The sequence below is a fragment of the Heteronotia binoei genome, chromosome 5, assembly GCF_032191835.1.
Source record: "Heteronotia binoei isolate CCM8104 ecotype False Entrance Well chromosome 5, APGP_CSIRO_Hbin_v1, whole genome shotgun sequence".
Classification (NCBI taxonomy): domain Eukaryota; kingdom Metazoa; phylum Chordata; class Lepidosauria; order Squamata; family Gekkonidae; genus Heteronotia; species Heteronotia binoei.
In genome coordinates, this window is record NC_083227.1 from 139,775,043 (window position 1) to 139,791,722 (window position 16,680).

General features: G+C 42.7%; 1 protein-coding gene across 1 annotated transcript in view; it reads left to right on the forward strand.

The window, feature by feature from the left end:
* Positions 1–16,680, forward strand: part of SLC22A4 (solute carrier family 22 member 4) — a 95,529-nt gene that overhangs the window by 30,234 nt on the left and 48,615 nt on the right. The window contains exon 2 of the mRNA XM_060240499.1: positions 16,385–16,488. Within this exon, the coding sequence (XP_060096482.1) occupies positions 16,385–16,488 (104 nt within the window). The remainder of the gene's footprint in view (positions 1–16,384; positions 16,489–16,680) is intronic.

Genomic DNA, 16,680 nt, shown 5'->3' on the forward strand with positions numbered 1-16,680 from the left:
GAGATTTTTCTGAAAACAAAGTTACTTCAGAAGAAGAGGCAGGTTTGGGGGAGTGCCACAGAAGTGACATCACTTGGCCCTTTACCTGGAAGTGACATCACAGGAAATGACATAATTCCTGTCTCTCAGCTTCTCCCCCAAAGTCTCCTGGCTCCACCCCTGAATTTTAGTGGGCCATGAAGGAGAAGTGTAAAAATAACCAGGTCATGGGGGGGGGGGGGAAGTTTGGGAAACCCTGATCTAAAGGAAAGGAAAGTTGCCAGCAGGTGAGCTTTAAAGGGAAGCGTGTTTCAAAGGTGATTGTGCCACTGAAAAAGCTTTGTGTCTGCTTTCCACTTGCCTTACTTCTGCAGGTGCGGGCACAGAGTGCAGGTCTTGAGGACCTCAGCTGGTGGTATGGACAGTAGGGGAGGAGGTCATCTTTCAGGTACCTTGGTCCCAAACCATTAAGGACCTTAATAGATAAGAACCAGCATCTTGAATTGAGTTCAAGATGGTGAGCATCAAACAGATAACTGAGTAATCTGACAAAACAGATAGTTGAATGTCATATAAAAGTGTAGTGGTCTAGTGTATTTGAATCTATAACAGGTAATGAATTGTTCTCTTTTCTTTCCCATTGCTGACTAGTTTTTAAAAGGATCCTGTTTCAAGTACTAAAAATGAAGCTCTTCCAGTGATTGACATTTTCTATTCCCCATATTTCTCTAGTTACAGATTGCCAGTTAAAATCACAGACTGTGATGACAAGTTTGTGTGTATATGGCACCTCTTATTTAGGTACAGTACTTGGATCCCTTTTCAAGGGCCATTAGCAGCCATCCACTAATGACAGTATCTTAAGAATTACCAGCTGTATCAAATGCAGCATAGCACAGTTCTCTGACATTCAATATTACTTATTTAAGGACCTCAGTGTCTGCTTTCAAATACAATGGCTAAGCAGAGAATGGCATTGCTTGAGAAAATGCATAGAAAACTTACTCTCTAAGGAATGGGCAGAGCAATAGATAGATGATTATGAGATTTAGAATACATAATAGCAACATTTTATCAACATATTTTAATTATTGGGTGTTATAATGTACACCTGCTCTACACAGCACCTATGAAATGTGTGGGTAATCTACTTTGGTTATAAATTATATGTAATGATATGTCCCATGCAAGCTTTGAAGCTTTTTTTTAGACTACCGATTAGCTCAGAGTACAGGTTGTGTTGATGTTGAAAATTGAAGTAGGTTTCAGTCTACTCTGATTTTAATGCCTTCCCTCAAATTGGTGTTCAATACTAGAGGCCTTCCTGTCATAATACTACAATTAAATGTTGTAAGCCGCCCTGAGCCTGCTCTGGCGGGCGGGGTATAAATAAAATTTTACATTACATTACATTACAATTCCCAGAATCCTGGCTTGGGAGCTGAGAATATTTGGAAGTGGAACAGCAAGGAGAGATGAGGCCTTCCTGAAGGAACAATGCAAACCAATAGAGGAAAATAGAATGGGAAGGACACGAGATCTATTCAAGAAAATTGGAGAAATCAAGGGAACGTTTCGTGCAAAGATGGCCATGATAAAGGACAAAACTGGTAGGAACCTAACAGAAGCAGAAGAGATCAGGAAGAGGTGGCAAGAATACACAGAAGAATTATACAAGAAGGATCTCAATATCCCGGACAACCATGACAGTGAAATCGATGACCTTGAGCCAGACATCCTGGAGTGTGAAGTCAAATGAAGAAGAAGAAGATGAAGATATTGGATTTATATCCCTCCCTTCACTCCGAAGAGTCTCAGAGTGGCTCGCAATCTCCTTTATCTCCCTCCCCCACAACAGACACCCTGTGAGGTGGGTGGGGCTGGAGAGGGCTCTCACAGCAGCTGCCCTTTCAAGGACAACCTCTGCCAGAGCTATGGCTGACCCAAGGCCATGCTAGCAGGTGCCAGTGGAGGAGTGGGGAATCAAACCCGGTTCTCCCAGATAAGAGTCCGCACACTTAACCACTACACCAAACTGGCTCTCTCTCTCTCAAACTGGGCTTTAGAAAGCATTACTAACAACAAAGTGAGCTGAGATGATGGTATCCCAGTTGAGCTATTAAAAGCACTAAAAGATGATGCTGTTAAAGTGATGCACACATTATGTCAACAAATTTGGAAAACACAACAGTGGTCACAGGATTGGAAAAGATCAGTTTATATCCCAATCCCAAAGAAGGGTAATGACAAGGAATGTTCAACCTATCGCACCATTGCACTCATTTCACATGCCAGCAAGGTCATGTTAAAGATCCTACAAGCTAGGCTTCAGCAGTATGTCGATCGGGAACTACCAGAAGTTCAAGCTGGGTTTTGGAGAGGTAGAGGAACTAGAGATCAAATTGCCAACATTCGATGGATTATGGAGAAAGCACGGGAGAATCAGAAAAATGTCTATTTCTGCTTCATTGACTATGCTAATGCCTTTGATTGTGTGGATCACAACAAACTGTGACAAGTCCTTAAAGAGATGGGAGTACCAGACCACCTCACATGCCTCCTGAGAAACCTGTATAAGGGTCAAGAAGCAACTATCAGAACGGGATATGGAACAACTGATTGGTTTAGAATAGGAAAAGGAGTTCGACAAGGATGTATATTGTCACCCTGCTTATTTAATTTATATGCAGAGTACATCATGCAGAATGCTGGCCTGGATGAAGCACAAGCTGGAATTAAGATTGCCGCGGAAAACATCAACCACCTCAGATATGCAGATGACACTACTCTAACGGCAGATAGTGAGGAGGACCTAAAGAACCTCTTGTTGAACACAAAAGTAGGCTTGAAACTCAACATCAAAACTAAGATCATGGCATCCGGCCCCATCACATCTTGGGAAATAGAAGGGGAAGACATGGAAATAGTGACAGGCTTCACATTTCTGGGATCCAAGATCACTGCAGATGGTGACTGTAGCCATGAAATCAAAAGACGTTTGCTCCTTGGGAGGACAGCTATAGTGAACCTGGGCAGTATAATAAAAAGTAGAAACATCACCCTGCCAACAAAAGTCCGTATAGTCAAAGTGATGGTATTCCCAGTAGTGATGTATGGCTGTGAGAGCTGGACCATAAGGAAGGCAGAACGCAAAAGAATAGATGCTTTTGAGATGTGGTGCTGGAGAAGACTCTTGAGAGTCCCTTGGACTGCAAGAAGATCAAATCAGTCAGTCCTAAGGGAAATCAACCCAGACTGTTCCCTGGAAGGTCAGATGCTGAAGCTCAAATACTTTGGCCACCAAATGAGAAGGGAGCATTCCCTGGAGAAAATCCTGATGCTGGGAAAGACAGAAGGCAAAAAAAGAAGGGGACGGCAAAAGATGAGATGGCTGGACAGTGTTACTGATGTAACAAACACAAATTTGAGCAGACTTCGGAGGATGGTGGAAGACAGGAGGCCTGGCGTGACTTTGTCCATGGGGTCACAAAGTGTCGGAATTGACTGTGCGACTGAACAACAAATTTGCAATGTTGATAAGTCATCCATTCCTGTTCTGATGTCAGATATTTATGCAATATAATACCAACGTTTTCTATTTCCAGCAGCACCTCTACACCAGTTTCAAAAATATTCTGTACTAGATAGTACATGGACTTCTCCTTTCTTTGAATTAGGTATGTTATATAGTGCAGATCAATTCTTAGCTTGTAAGAATTTCTACATAATATTTATTGCCTTTGTGGGTTTTGCTTACTATCTTTTCTTTCCAGCCATTTCTAAACTCTCACCAGTTCGCTGTCAGTGGCAATCTGATTAGTTATCTCCAAGACTTGTTTGTACTGTCCTTTCCACAGATAGTCATGAGTCTCAGAATGAATGTTTCTTCTCCACTGCTCCCAGCCTAGTCTCCCATCTTTTCACAAAAGAAAGAGACTGAGAAAATCCTATGATTATCTGGTTGTAAGAAGTAGTGCAGTCCTAGCAGAGGTACTCCCTTATAAGCCAGTTAACGTCATGGCAATCATAGAAGGATGTGATTCTACTATACATTTTCATAAGATATAATTGCCTTTCACCAGACTTGTGCAATTTAAATAGCCTTGCTGTTTGTGGTAACACCTTTCCCAGGAGTAAATTCCAAGTTTATATGGAAATGTGACAACTGAGCAACCAAAGAAGTCTATCACACAAAATATCACACTGTCTACCTATGTGTGATATTTTGCAGACCCAGGGGCAAACCATGTGTGGAGAGGGGGTGAGACTGAACCAGTACACCAGTAGGTAGGGAAAAACAGGCCAGAGCTTTATTGAATATAGCGCAGGTGCACTGGTGCAGCATGGGGGTGGATCCTGCGTCGGGAGACCTGCCTGCAGCTCAGTGTACCAGCCCACCTGCCAAGGGGCTATACCACAGAGTGGCAGTTCCAGGGATCCATGTGGGCACTGGCTGATATGTGATTCCCTCACCTTCTGGTGGTGAGAGCCAGCTGGGCATGCAGCTGAATACCCCCCAAGACTCCTTAGGGGAGTCCCCAGACCGGGGGAGGCAGGCATGCAGGCCCAGCCTCCCCCTCAAAAGGATCCATTCCAGTGCCTAAATTGCCTAAGCCAGGGGTGTCAAACTCATTTGCTATGAGGGCCGGATTTGACATAAATGAGACCTTGTCGGGCCGGGCCATGTGTATCATAAAATATAATTCTAGGTACAGACACACAAAGATGTTTTTAAACTTAAAATAAAACATGCTTAAAATATTAGCACGCTTGCAATATTTTGATTTACAGTCTCTGATAAATGTCACCTCTTGCTATGAATTATTGCATCAAAAACTGCAGACAATGTCTGTGCTGTACCAGTCTTGAATATGTGCTGTTCAGGTGTGCACATTTGTAAGTTGCAAACCTACTTTTGATTCATTGACATTCATTACAGACATCTCATGGTCAATTCTTTGAGCCTAAGATTCAGAGGAACGTAAAGCAGCTGGGCATTGTGAGCTTTTGTACAGAAGTTGCTTCACGTACTAGTCAAGAACTTGTGAAGGCATCATGGCACAGACTGAGGGCTATGTGCTTGTCAACAAAACTATAATTTTAGAAAAATGACTACAACAAAAAAATACAATTTCCCCCCAAAAAACAACTACAAGAACAGAGAGAGAGCCATGCACAGTGTTCAGTGTCAGCCTACTATCTGGGAGGTCTAAATTCAAGACCCCAAATCAAAGGAAAATGTGAAAGAAAAATTAAGGAAAATTTGCTGAGGTGGAACACACTCTCAGCCTAATGCTGATATTTCTCTTCTAAATAGTCCACATGCTTTCCTATTGAGAAAGACTGGAGGGCATGAGTACAGTGAAAAAAAGGAGGGGGACCCAGTTCCACCCATAACAAGCCCAACAAAACTCTCTTTCTCTCTCTCTAGCAAGGCAAAAAGCTCATACCTTCACTAAAACGTTGCTAGTCTTAAAAGCACTCTTTGTAGCTCTCCTGATGGTGGGGACTATGCAAAGCTCTGGCTCTTTCTTTCCTTCCCCAGGACACGAGGAGGGGGAGGAGCCTCAGCCATTAATTAGAAGGAAGAGAGGCTTGTCTCAGTAGCTCTGCAGGGTGATTAATTGAGCCTGGCAAACTTAATCACCCAGCAGAGCTATGGAGCCAATCTCCCTCATTGACTGAGGCTGCTCCTTCCCCTTCCTCCCTTTGGAAAAAGGGAGGGGGGAGAGGGAAAGGCTGCTTTGCTTCCTGGCTTATCCGGGGAGAAACACAAAATGGCTACAAAAAAAAGCAGGCAAGAAAAAATGAAGCAGATGACAGCCAGTTGCTGGAGGGCCTGATCGGAGCCCTCTGCGGGCCTGATCTGGCCCATGGGCCGTGTGTGATAATTAAACAAGACCCAAAATGCAGCCAGCTGAGGGCATGGTCCAACAGCAACCACCTTAAATAGAGAAGAGTGGGATAGGCCAGAACGAAACCTCTGTCTTTCCTTCTCCGAAGCTCTGCCCTCATTGACTTGCACTGTGCGGACATGATTTGCTCCCAGCTGGCTTCCCTTGGGACAGGCCATCCACACAGACCATGCAGCTGGCACATGGCCAGCCAGTTCTTCTCTGCCCCCCCCCCCCCAGCCCCAGGCCACAAAAGGTGGCTGTCTGGTAAGTCAGCACTGTGGCATTCTTCAGTGCAAAAGCTGGAAAATATGTTAAGGTCCTGTCAGGCAGTTATATCAGTATCTACTTTATGAAAAATGTGTGCTTTGTTTGGTGTCTTGGAGGAAATTGTTGTATACAGTTGTGTTTATGGAACCCACCACTGCATGCAAAGATCCATGGACTAAGATGAAGACGAATCACACTTTTCTTTTTATCATGACAAATCTCCAATAATTTCTTTCTGTCCCGCACCTCTCACTCTCACTCATTCACACAGAAATCTCATAGAAAGGCCAGCTGGCTACAACTGGGGTGCCAACTTTTCATTGGCAGAGCTCCTATGTCTGCAACAACAGTATGATGAACAGAAAAGTTTCATTCAGTAAAAATGGAAAGAAAGAAAGAGAGAGAGAGAGAGAGAGAGAGAGAGAGAGAGAGAGAGAGAGAAATGGAAGGAGAGGAAAAGAAGACATGGAAAGAACGAACATAAAAACATAAAAGGAGCTATGGTGGATCAGGCCAGTGGACTATGCAGTCCAAAAATCTCTCATACAATGCCCAAAAAGCACCAGAACTTCTACCAGTGGGGCCAGGGCACTAGAAGCCCTCCCACTGATGCTTCCCCCCTCCCAGCACCAAGAATACAGACAGAGCATCACTTGCAGGGAAAGAAAGAAAGGGAGGGGGGAAGGGGGAAAAAAAAGCCTTTCTCACCATCAGATGACCCCAGCCAGCAACAATTCTGCCCAGGGGTCATTTGGTAAAAAAAATAGCTACTGGAATGCTCACTTCCCGCTCCTCCCAGCTGAAAAAAACACACACACCCTTCTTTGCCACTCAGGCCTCCCGGGGAAATCTCCCCAAAAGCGCATACTGCAAGGCACATGAAAGCTCATACTTTAAAGAACACTTCATGAGTCTAAAGTGCCAGTGGACTCCAGCTTTTCACTTAAACACTGGGAGGGGAGGAGAAGGAAGAAGAGGCAGCCTAGCTCCTCTCTGGACAACACAGAGATGGGGGAAGGAAGGAAGCCAAACAGAGCTCAGGCTTTGCAGCCTGTGTCAGTCTCCAAGGCTAGCTTTTCTCTGCACAACAGAGAGATGGTGGGAGGGAGGAAGCAGAGCAGAGGTCATGCTTTGCTGGGGGGGGGCTAGCTTTGCTGGGGGCAGAGCTAGCTTTGGCTTTTCTTGTGACCCAGAAATGAGGTGTCCATGGCCCGGTACCGGGTCATGACCCTGCTAATTGGAAACACTGATCTACACAATTGTGCCTGGTTTTTGTCCCAATTAGAAAGCAGCAAGGAAATGAGGATGTCTGGTGTAGCCTCCATTGCCAGGTTTATAACATTGGCTTACCTGAATGGTCTGATGGGTGGGAAGGTAAAGGAGCTGTTCATTTAGATCAGAGGTTCCCAAACTTGTTTGGCCTAATGCCTCCTTTTCAGAAAAAAAGTTACGCAAGCGCCCCCTGGAAATCTACCTTCAAGAAGTGGATTAAAAGATGCAGTGACATCTTTGCACATAGAGTAAAAGATGTTGTAAAGAAGACACTTTGAAGCTTGAAATTCTAAAATTATTTTATAAAATCAACCATAGTAACATTCCCATACACAGAGAATTTTTGAAATTTCTTTACAATTATTATTTACCCTTCCCTTGTCAGCTCCAACTAACGCAATGAGAAGGTGCCACCGGCCAGCCACTTTCAGCCTGAAAGCAGCGGGCAACAGTAAAATGGGGTGCTCTTCGTAGGCTTCCTTGGAAGCCTCTGACAAGTGCAGGTAATGTTTGCCTTGCGAAGAAAAGTGGCAGCATGGCAGCACTGTCTGGGGCTCTTGGCTTGCTTCCTGGCTGGTGCAATTGTGCCAGAAGGAAAGGGGGAGTAAGGGGTGCCCAGCAGTGCCCTCTGGCGGAGTGGCACCCTAGGCCTACCCACCTACTTCCATGGCTGGCCCTGCAGAAGACATTCTGACTGATTCCCCACTCGTCTTACGCCGCTTTCAAGCTCCTCTTCTCAGTGGGGCTTCCCTCCAATTTCATACTATCTGCCCTGGGGCTGCAAACAGAAACCCCTAAAACCCAGTTTTGGCTTTTTCGTGCTGCAAACAGAAATCTCTAAAACCCAATTTTGGCTTTTTCGTGCTGCAAACAGAAACCTCTAAAACCCAGTTTCTGTTTCTGTACGAAAAAGCAGACACTAGCTGCAGCCCTGGGGCAGATAGTGTGAAATCAGAGAGAAGCCCTGCTGAGAAGAGGAATTTGAGAATAGCGTGTCTGGGGCATTGTGGTTGGCTGAAATCAACAGAAGCAACCGCTTGGGAACGAGAGGATTGTAAGAAGCTTGATGCTCTGCAGAAAACCTTGTGAGGAGCAAACTAAAGGTTGAAACTCTTTAGAGAAGTTTGTGTAATTGTCTCAGTGCTTCCACTGTCCTGACTTGAACTGTATTGCTGAGAGAGAAACTGCAAGCAACCTTGAGAAGCTGCTAGCTATAGCAAGTATTGGCTAGAATAGACTAGTAAGGTTTTTTGTTTCTGTCTCTTTTTTGTCTATACACCTCTATTTTTTTTAATTCTGTTTTGTAAATAAACGGCATCTTTCTTATATTTTAATTGGAAGGAGTTCTGGTCCTCATTACTAGTCTAATTGGGTGAATTCGCACTAAGTAGCAGAGAAAAAGAACCCTATTTTTGTTAATTGGAATTTTTCACTAAATTAGAAATTCTGGACCCCTTCCAGAAACGTGTTTTGACATCTCCCACTCTCTTCTCTTCTTCCTTTATGCTTCCACTGCCCCCTTATTTTTATGCACCGCCCCTCAATTGCACCTAAGGCACTGCCCCCCTGGATTGTTCCAGCGCCCCCCCCCGGGGGGCAATATTGCCCACTTTGGGAAACACTGATTTAGATAAATTATGTTCTATGATGTTGGAAAGGGGATAACTGTCTGCTGAAAGCTTTCAGCATTGGCTTAAATGACAGAATCTGAGAATCTCCTTTACCTAGTTGCTTTCCATTGAAATCTTCTTTGAAATATCCTGTCTTTCTCCAACCTTCTTACCTTTTCCCATGATTACTCACACCAAGGCTCCAATTTGGGTGAGGACAGGTGGGAAGCAAAGGGAACAGCCACAGATTTTTGCACTGACAGTGTGAGTCACTGCCAGTTCCAGGAGACACCTTGACCTGCTGCCCCTTCATGGGAAGGAGGAGGGGGGATGACATACTGCACAGACTGAGAACTTAAGCTTTGGTATGTTACAGAATTAAGAGCTTTACTAATAATTTGGATGACATATTTGATGATAGCAGCTGCTAGCATGACTCACCTTTCGTTATCTTAAAAGTGTCATCTTTACTTTTAATAGCTGGATCAAACATGATTTCAAAAGGCTCTGCATCCTTGAAAAATATATATGTATTACAGAAACTAATATTATAGCCATATAGGCACAAAAGGGATAACTGTATAAGACAGGCCTCTATTTTTCCTATACAAAGCTGAGTTATACTATGCAAGGCTTATATAGCATACTCATGATGCATCATTCCTACTGATATTCAAAAAGAGTATTTGTGCATAAACATTTACCACACATTGTGTGACACAGTACTATAGCTGGCAATCTGTATTCCTATAGCTCTTGTGATTGGGTAATTGGTTTATTGGTTGTATTGCCCTAAGGACTTCCGACAAGAGCTTGTTCTGAATTTATTTGCTTTGGGAGGGGTGGGGGAAGCATTCAGGAAATGTGATGTGCCCATTCTTACATTCATTTGATCTTATGTAAATAAGTTATTCACATACAAATTATATTTCCTCTCGGTGTAATCTAACCCTGTGTTCTTAGGCACAGCTCTCCCTCATAGCCTATTTGCCAAATCACATTTCTGCCTTGTCTTTGCTATTTCAAAGTGTCAGTGGGCTTTCTTAAAGACATTTCATTTAATAATTTTTGCATCAGCTCTTAAACATCTACAGCCCTTTCATCCACAGTGCCATGTGCAATTGTCGTTTGCTTGAAGCTTTCCCTTCTTTGAATAAAGAATTAAAATGGACCAGATAGCTGGTTTTATTTTTATGTGTGTTTTTTCTGATTAATTCTATAACCTTGGACATATGAGAGGAAAGAACACTGTCTTTTAAAAAATACTGGACGCTATGATTCAGGCTCCCACACATTCCCATTAGGCTACACCCCCCTGATTTAGCCAGTCCTCCAAGACTTACAGTATGCCCTCTTGGGGTGGGGTATAGCTTAGTATGCAAAAAAAGCCCTGGGAATGAGACAGTAGTACAAAGCAGCAAGACTTCAGTAGCAACAATACAACAGTAATTTACATATGGTGATCTAATTTTTTAAAAGTGCACTTTCCTAGTGCTCATTTGCATTACTTTAAACTCAATACCCATTTAATCCAAATTTGTTCCTTCCATGTGGCTAGTGCAAAGCAAACCAACTCATGGAGAGGACAAAGGTAAGGGTTTGCCCTGTAGTGACCAAAAGGAGTGGGGTAAAGGAATTCCAGGTGGGACTGAAGGAGTCCTTGACAAAGGAGAGATAAATTCTGTAAGGGAGACTGGCTTGTGATAAGGAGGATCAGTCTGGAATGAGAGGTAGGAGAGCTTAAAAAAAATTAGGAGGAGACAGAAAGAAATGGAAGGATTAGTCTGGGATGGAGAGCAAAATATGGGAATGGGAGAAATGCCATATTCTGCTTGTCTTGAAGAAGAGGAACTGATGGTGAAGTGGAGTTTGGTGATAGTGAAGGAAGAAGGTTCAAGAGACAACTATGAAAATAGAAGGCTTGAGGTTCTCTTTATGTACCTAGAAGGGCTCATTAGGGAGTCCAGCTGTTGGCTGAATTTGGGCCAGAACTAAGATCTATGATGGGATGATCGCAAGTGCACAATTCTGCTTACTATTGATGGATTTGAACTTTTGGTAAGTAGAGAATGATGTGTACTCAAGAGAAGTAGTATGGTAAAGAAGTGAGGCATGATGGGAATCTTGTGAGGCCATGGGGAACAGAGGCAGGGTTGTCAGATTATTAAGTGGCAGATCAGTTAGTGTCTGTTTGACAAAGGCCAAAACATGGCTTGATGGTCCTTTCTGGGCTCATAATTGATTTATCAAGGTTGAGGACATTATGAGGGAGTCCTAAGAGGCTGGGTTATTATCTCACAAACCTGGATTATTGCTTATGGCCATGAGGACCTATTGAGGTCAGACAAAGAAACCTAGTTTACTGTTCTCAGACACTCAGGCATCTCCATTTTTAGAGCACCTAAGAGAAATCTTGCTTTAACTGTGAGACCCAGCTTTTATGGATTCACTTCCTGCATCTGTGGCAGCTGAAGGGCAAAGGACCTTAGGGTTTAAATCACATTGGTCTCTTGGGGGGGGGGGGGGAAACATCACACACTCCCATTTTAAAGTACCTTTAGCTGAAGCAGATTCAGCTTCTTTGCTTCAGCATTTAGGTGCATGTACTAAAACTCTTGCACTGAGAGAGCAGAAAACTGTTGCAATGTAATATTTTTTTACTAACAGTGTACAGTACAAATGGACACAGCCCGGGTTTAATGGATGAACAGCATTGGAGTTCTCAGTGTAATGGTGGTGAGTCATTCAGAGCAATTATGTTGTAAGATAGCACTGGGCAGAAGTTCAAGGTTAGGTTTGTGTACTGTGAGTTGTAAGAGCTCAACACTGAATCTTGGACCAGTGCACACAGTTTTGTTATAGCTGTACAGTCCTCAACATTTAAAATTAAGTTATTCTCTGAATTTATTTGGTTTGCCAACTTTCACCCTTTTGCCAGTTTTCTTGCCCACTATTTTAGCCCTCACATCTTACTCTAATGATGGGCCAGCAGCCTAGCTTATTTCAGATTTGGGTTCACTACTCAGCAACCCAGTGTCATCAGTTGATGAAGTGTAGATTATTAGTGGCTGCTCAGGTTGCCATCCTTGTCAATGTCATCAGGAATATGGTGGGGTTCTTAATCACTCTCCCCATACTCCCCAAATACATATGTTGAGGCGCCCTGCATTCCCTTACCTGGCTGTGGATGCTAGGAATAAGTTGGTCCTGCAGCCTTAACGTCCAGATTTCCCCTGATCTTGATGTCTGGGATACTGCTGGAACCCCAAAAGGATTGGTAGGGTTAGCTGGGAGGAGGTGTTCAGGGTTAAATACAGAGCAGGCTAAGGGAGAAGCATCCATTTAAAATGTTCAGCTTCATTTAGAGGCTAGCTTTCCAAACGGCTTGTTCAGTGACAAACATTAAACATTTTGCTAACATCATTATCTTAGTGTAATAAATTTTTGTTTCTTGGTGCTATGTCATCTGATTGCTGTTCATTTTGTTTATTTAGCACATTTGTTTAGGGACTTTTCAACTTTTAAAATTCTCAAAGCAACTTGCAAAATCAGTTAAAGATCCCTATGGCCGTAACACTCTGAACATGCCTGATCTTGTCTCATTTCAGAAGCTAAGCAGGTTGGGCCTGGTTAGTACTTGAATGAATGAGACCACCTGGAAATACTGAGTGCTGTAGGCTGTATTCCACATGCATAGCTGGCTCTAACAACATCATTTGTCATTATTCCTTGGAGGATAATTGGGCAACTCTTGCCCAGTTTCATTTAATGAGTGGGTATTTAAGGCTGTGGAGGATAGAAACACAATCTCTTGCTTCAGATTTTCTGCCTGGTTCAAATTGCTCAAAAAGAACTTTTGAAGAGTTTCTTATCTGTCCAACATTACTTTCCAGTCTTAGAACGGCAGTTTCAAATTGTGCCTTCTGCTATTTTAGATGGTTGCTGCGTACAAACACTGATTCCTTCATGTCTGTGTATTTGTGGAGCCTTGGTTCCAGAAGATCTTCGGCATTGTATAGTGTTCTGCACTGTGTACATAAATCTCAGAAATAAATCTCTTACTGAGATTTTAAAAGACACAAATGCTTTACCTGCAGTGGAAGGACTAATTTTCCTTATCTCTGATTTAGACTAGTATGTTTTTAATAGAGTGGTACAATTTGCCATGCTAGCCAAGAAAATACAGGCTAGAGCTGTGTCTAAAGGCTGAAATACTTTATTTGTATATAGGGAAGGTGCTTTTCCAATTTGTTTTATTTGCTTTAAACTTTATAATGTTGTTGTTTTTTTTCTGAAGTCTGTCTATGTTCTCTGTTGTGCATTCTACTTGTTACGGCCTTTGGTCCCACACAATAAATGCTTACCTACCCTCTGGTTTCCAGATGCCACTAATGAGGCCACTGAAGGGAAGATGCTAGCCAGGTATCCTTCTACTGCAATGTATTTAATACTTTATTGGGATCAACTGCAATGACACCAAAGTCAGCATAATCTTTTGAGATCACCGGAAATCTTTGTCAAGCTAGGTGTTAACAATATTAAAATTTTAAAAGGATGTGGGGGAGGAAAAGGCCATGATTTTAAAGGCCTGTTCTCATGGTATCACTGTGCTTCTTTACTTGCAACTGTAGTGGCTGCATTGAATTAGTCAGAGTACTTCAGTTGCTCCTAATCATGGTTAGTGAAGAGAACCTCCATATTCAGAGGCAGTAATCCTTTGAAACCCAGGACTAGGAAGCAACTTCAAGGGAAGGCTTTGGTTTTGGCCTCTGTATCCAGTATGAAACAGATGCTGGACTAGATGGACACTGGTCTGATCCAGCAGGTCTCTTCTTATGTTCTTATGTTGTAGAGTCCTAGACTGGAGTAACAGTAGATAAAGATACACGCATACACCTGACTCACTCCTTTTTTCTTTTTGCCATCAAGACACAACCCACATAATGACCCCATAGGGTTTTGAAGGCAAGAGATGTTCAGAGGTGGTTTGCCATTGCATGCCTCTGCATAGCAACCCTAGACTTCCTTTGTGGTCTCTCATACAAGTATTAACCAAGAGTGACTCTGTTTAGCTTCCAAGATCTGACAAGATTAGGTAAGCCTGGGTTATCCAGGTCAGGGCTGCTCCCTTGTACCCCATTTTTTCCAGACAATATGAAGAAATAGGCAGTCGTCTCATGTTCTTTTTCTGTAAGCACTTTTAAAAAGTACAATAAAAATTGTGGCTGGTAAGATCACTGAGACCTTCAAAAAAACAGCTTGTTTTTGTTCTGGCTGCCCCTGAAAGACTGAAAATATAAAACACAGTTTACCTACTGAAAGCTTTCTTCTCTTCAGTAAGCACAGCAAAAGAATGACTTGCTTATTTTTGTTAAGAGAATGGTGTGGGGGAAGGTCATGACTAAGGTCATGACTAATAATTATACCCTTCTAAGTACAGTGAAGTCAGTGAGCTTAGAAGATGTAATTCTGTTTAAGACAACTCTATAGGATGCTGAATGACCTCTTATTACTCTTCTCCACATATCTTAGTCTATGTTAGTACCTGTGGTTATCAGCCTTGCATCCCTCCTCTTTTCTTGTTGGGGCTCTGATGACCTTTTCCTAAAACCAAAAAGGCTGTTTTGGAACATCTTAAAGGGAGCTCTCAAGAAGGGCTAAGACGTCTACTGGCCTCTATAAGTGAAGTCCCAAAAATAAAATACTGTCAACTCTTTTTAGTGAACTGTGATTTACTTGTGCGCTTCAAAAAATAGGTAAAGAGCTCCTGAAAATTTATAGTGGCTGTGCTGAAGCTACCATGTCAAGTGCCTCTGGTTTTTTCAGCATCTTTAAAGACTGAAAGAATCCCTTCTCTCTTTCTTGTCTTGTAAAGTGATCGGAGGATTTGTGGAACAATTTATGTTTCTGCGGTGTAAGCACTTGGAGGTTGCCACTTATCCACTGATTATCTGTCTTATCAGGTTTTGCAAAAAGGCACTGGAGGCCATATCTTACTTTCCAGTGTTTTTATTCACCACGCAGAGACACAACAATAGACAGGCTTTCCAAGCAGTGCAGTTTCTTCATTCCCAACTGCTTGACCTTTAGCCGCTTCCTCCTCCGTTTCGTGATTGCTAATAGTGCAGAATTCTCTCAGCTGCCATATTTAAGGATCAGCCCAAGACCCTCGCATGTCTGCCTCACCCGCTCGAAAGCCCTGCGGAAATCCCTTCCTTTCCCATATCAACTGTCACTTTTGCTCAAGCTGATTAGATCCTGGCCCCACCTGGCCTAATGGCTTCTCCATTGCTTCCTTGGGCCAACTTCTTCCATGGTAGAGGTCTCATTGGCTACCACTACTCTCCCAGTGAGTCTCCAATCTCTCAGGTCACATGTAGCTAAACATTGTTTCAGTAAGCACAAATAGGTGTGAAAGAGATTTGCATCTCCAAACATTCAGGAATATGTACTAGATACATAACAGGAAGTCTCAATTACCCCTGGTTTCCAGGTATGCCTTCTCTTCATGTTTGGAGAAACCTAACTACTACTACATCTCTCTTCCAGCTTTTTATATATTTACCCGAAGCCTGAATACGATACAAACTTTTACCCTGTCTTCTCCCCCCCCCATAGTACAGTTTCACAGATGATGAAATAAAATGTCAGTTCTGTTTCTGAAATTACACAAAGAGGACTGTATGTCCCTCTGTGCCAGCTGTGGTCTTCAGATTATCTCCTCCTGATCATTCCTCATTAAAGGTGGTCTGTCGGGCAACATGAAGAGTCTGTGCTTTCTTTGTGCTTGCTTCCAATTTATGGAACAAGGCTTCCTGAGGAGGTGAAGGAAGCATTGTCCTTGGACTTTTAGAAGGCTCTGTTGAGCTGTTGTATTGTTTAATAAATGTAGGTTGCTGGCATTTTATTATATTCTGTTAGGTTTTATTATTTGGGGGCTTTGGGGTTTTATTGTTGCTTGGTGTTTTCATTATGTATTGGAAGCTTACTTAAGCCATGGAGACATGTGGGAGGGATATAAATGTTTTAATAAATATCACAGCAATGGGCTTGCGACCCAAGCTTCCTTCCCCATATAGACTTGAAAGAGTATATCATTCCCTTCACCCCCTTCCCTGCTTCGGCTGATTTATTCTAACAGCCTCTGTTGCATGGCATGCAGATAAGTTTGCTACAGCTGTGAAGTAACTCTGAGTAAAAGTTCCATGAGGCAGACATAAGTTTTATAAGGCGTTTAAACTGTGTTTCAGGCTGACGAACTTTATAGCACATTCCTTGCCCCTTGTTTATTAACGCAATCATTTTTATCACCTGATATCACTGTAAAATGATGTGGAATTTACTTTGTTTCTCATGCAGTGGAATCTGGTATGTGATGATGACTGGAAAACCCCCCTAACAACATCTCTGTTTTTTGTGGGTGTGCTGATTGGATCCTTTATATCAGGACAGCTCTCTGACAGGTATTGTACGTGCTTTATTTTAATCCCTGAATGAAACTTAATGGCATTATTTTCTTTAATGCAGTTTGGAGTAAGCAGAGTAATCTTTGCTTTGAGACTAAATTCCAGTGCTGTTGAAAATATTGTGGATTCATGGCCAATTCTCTCTTTTTTGATTAACATGGACATACCTCATTAAAAACACATACACAC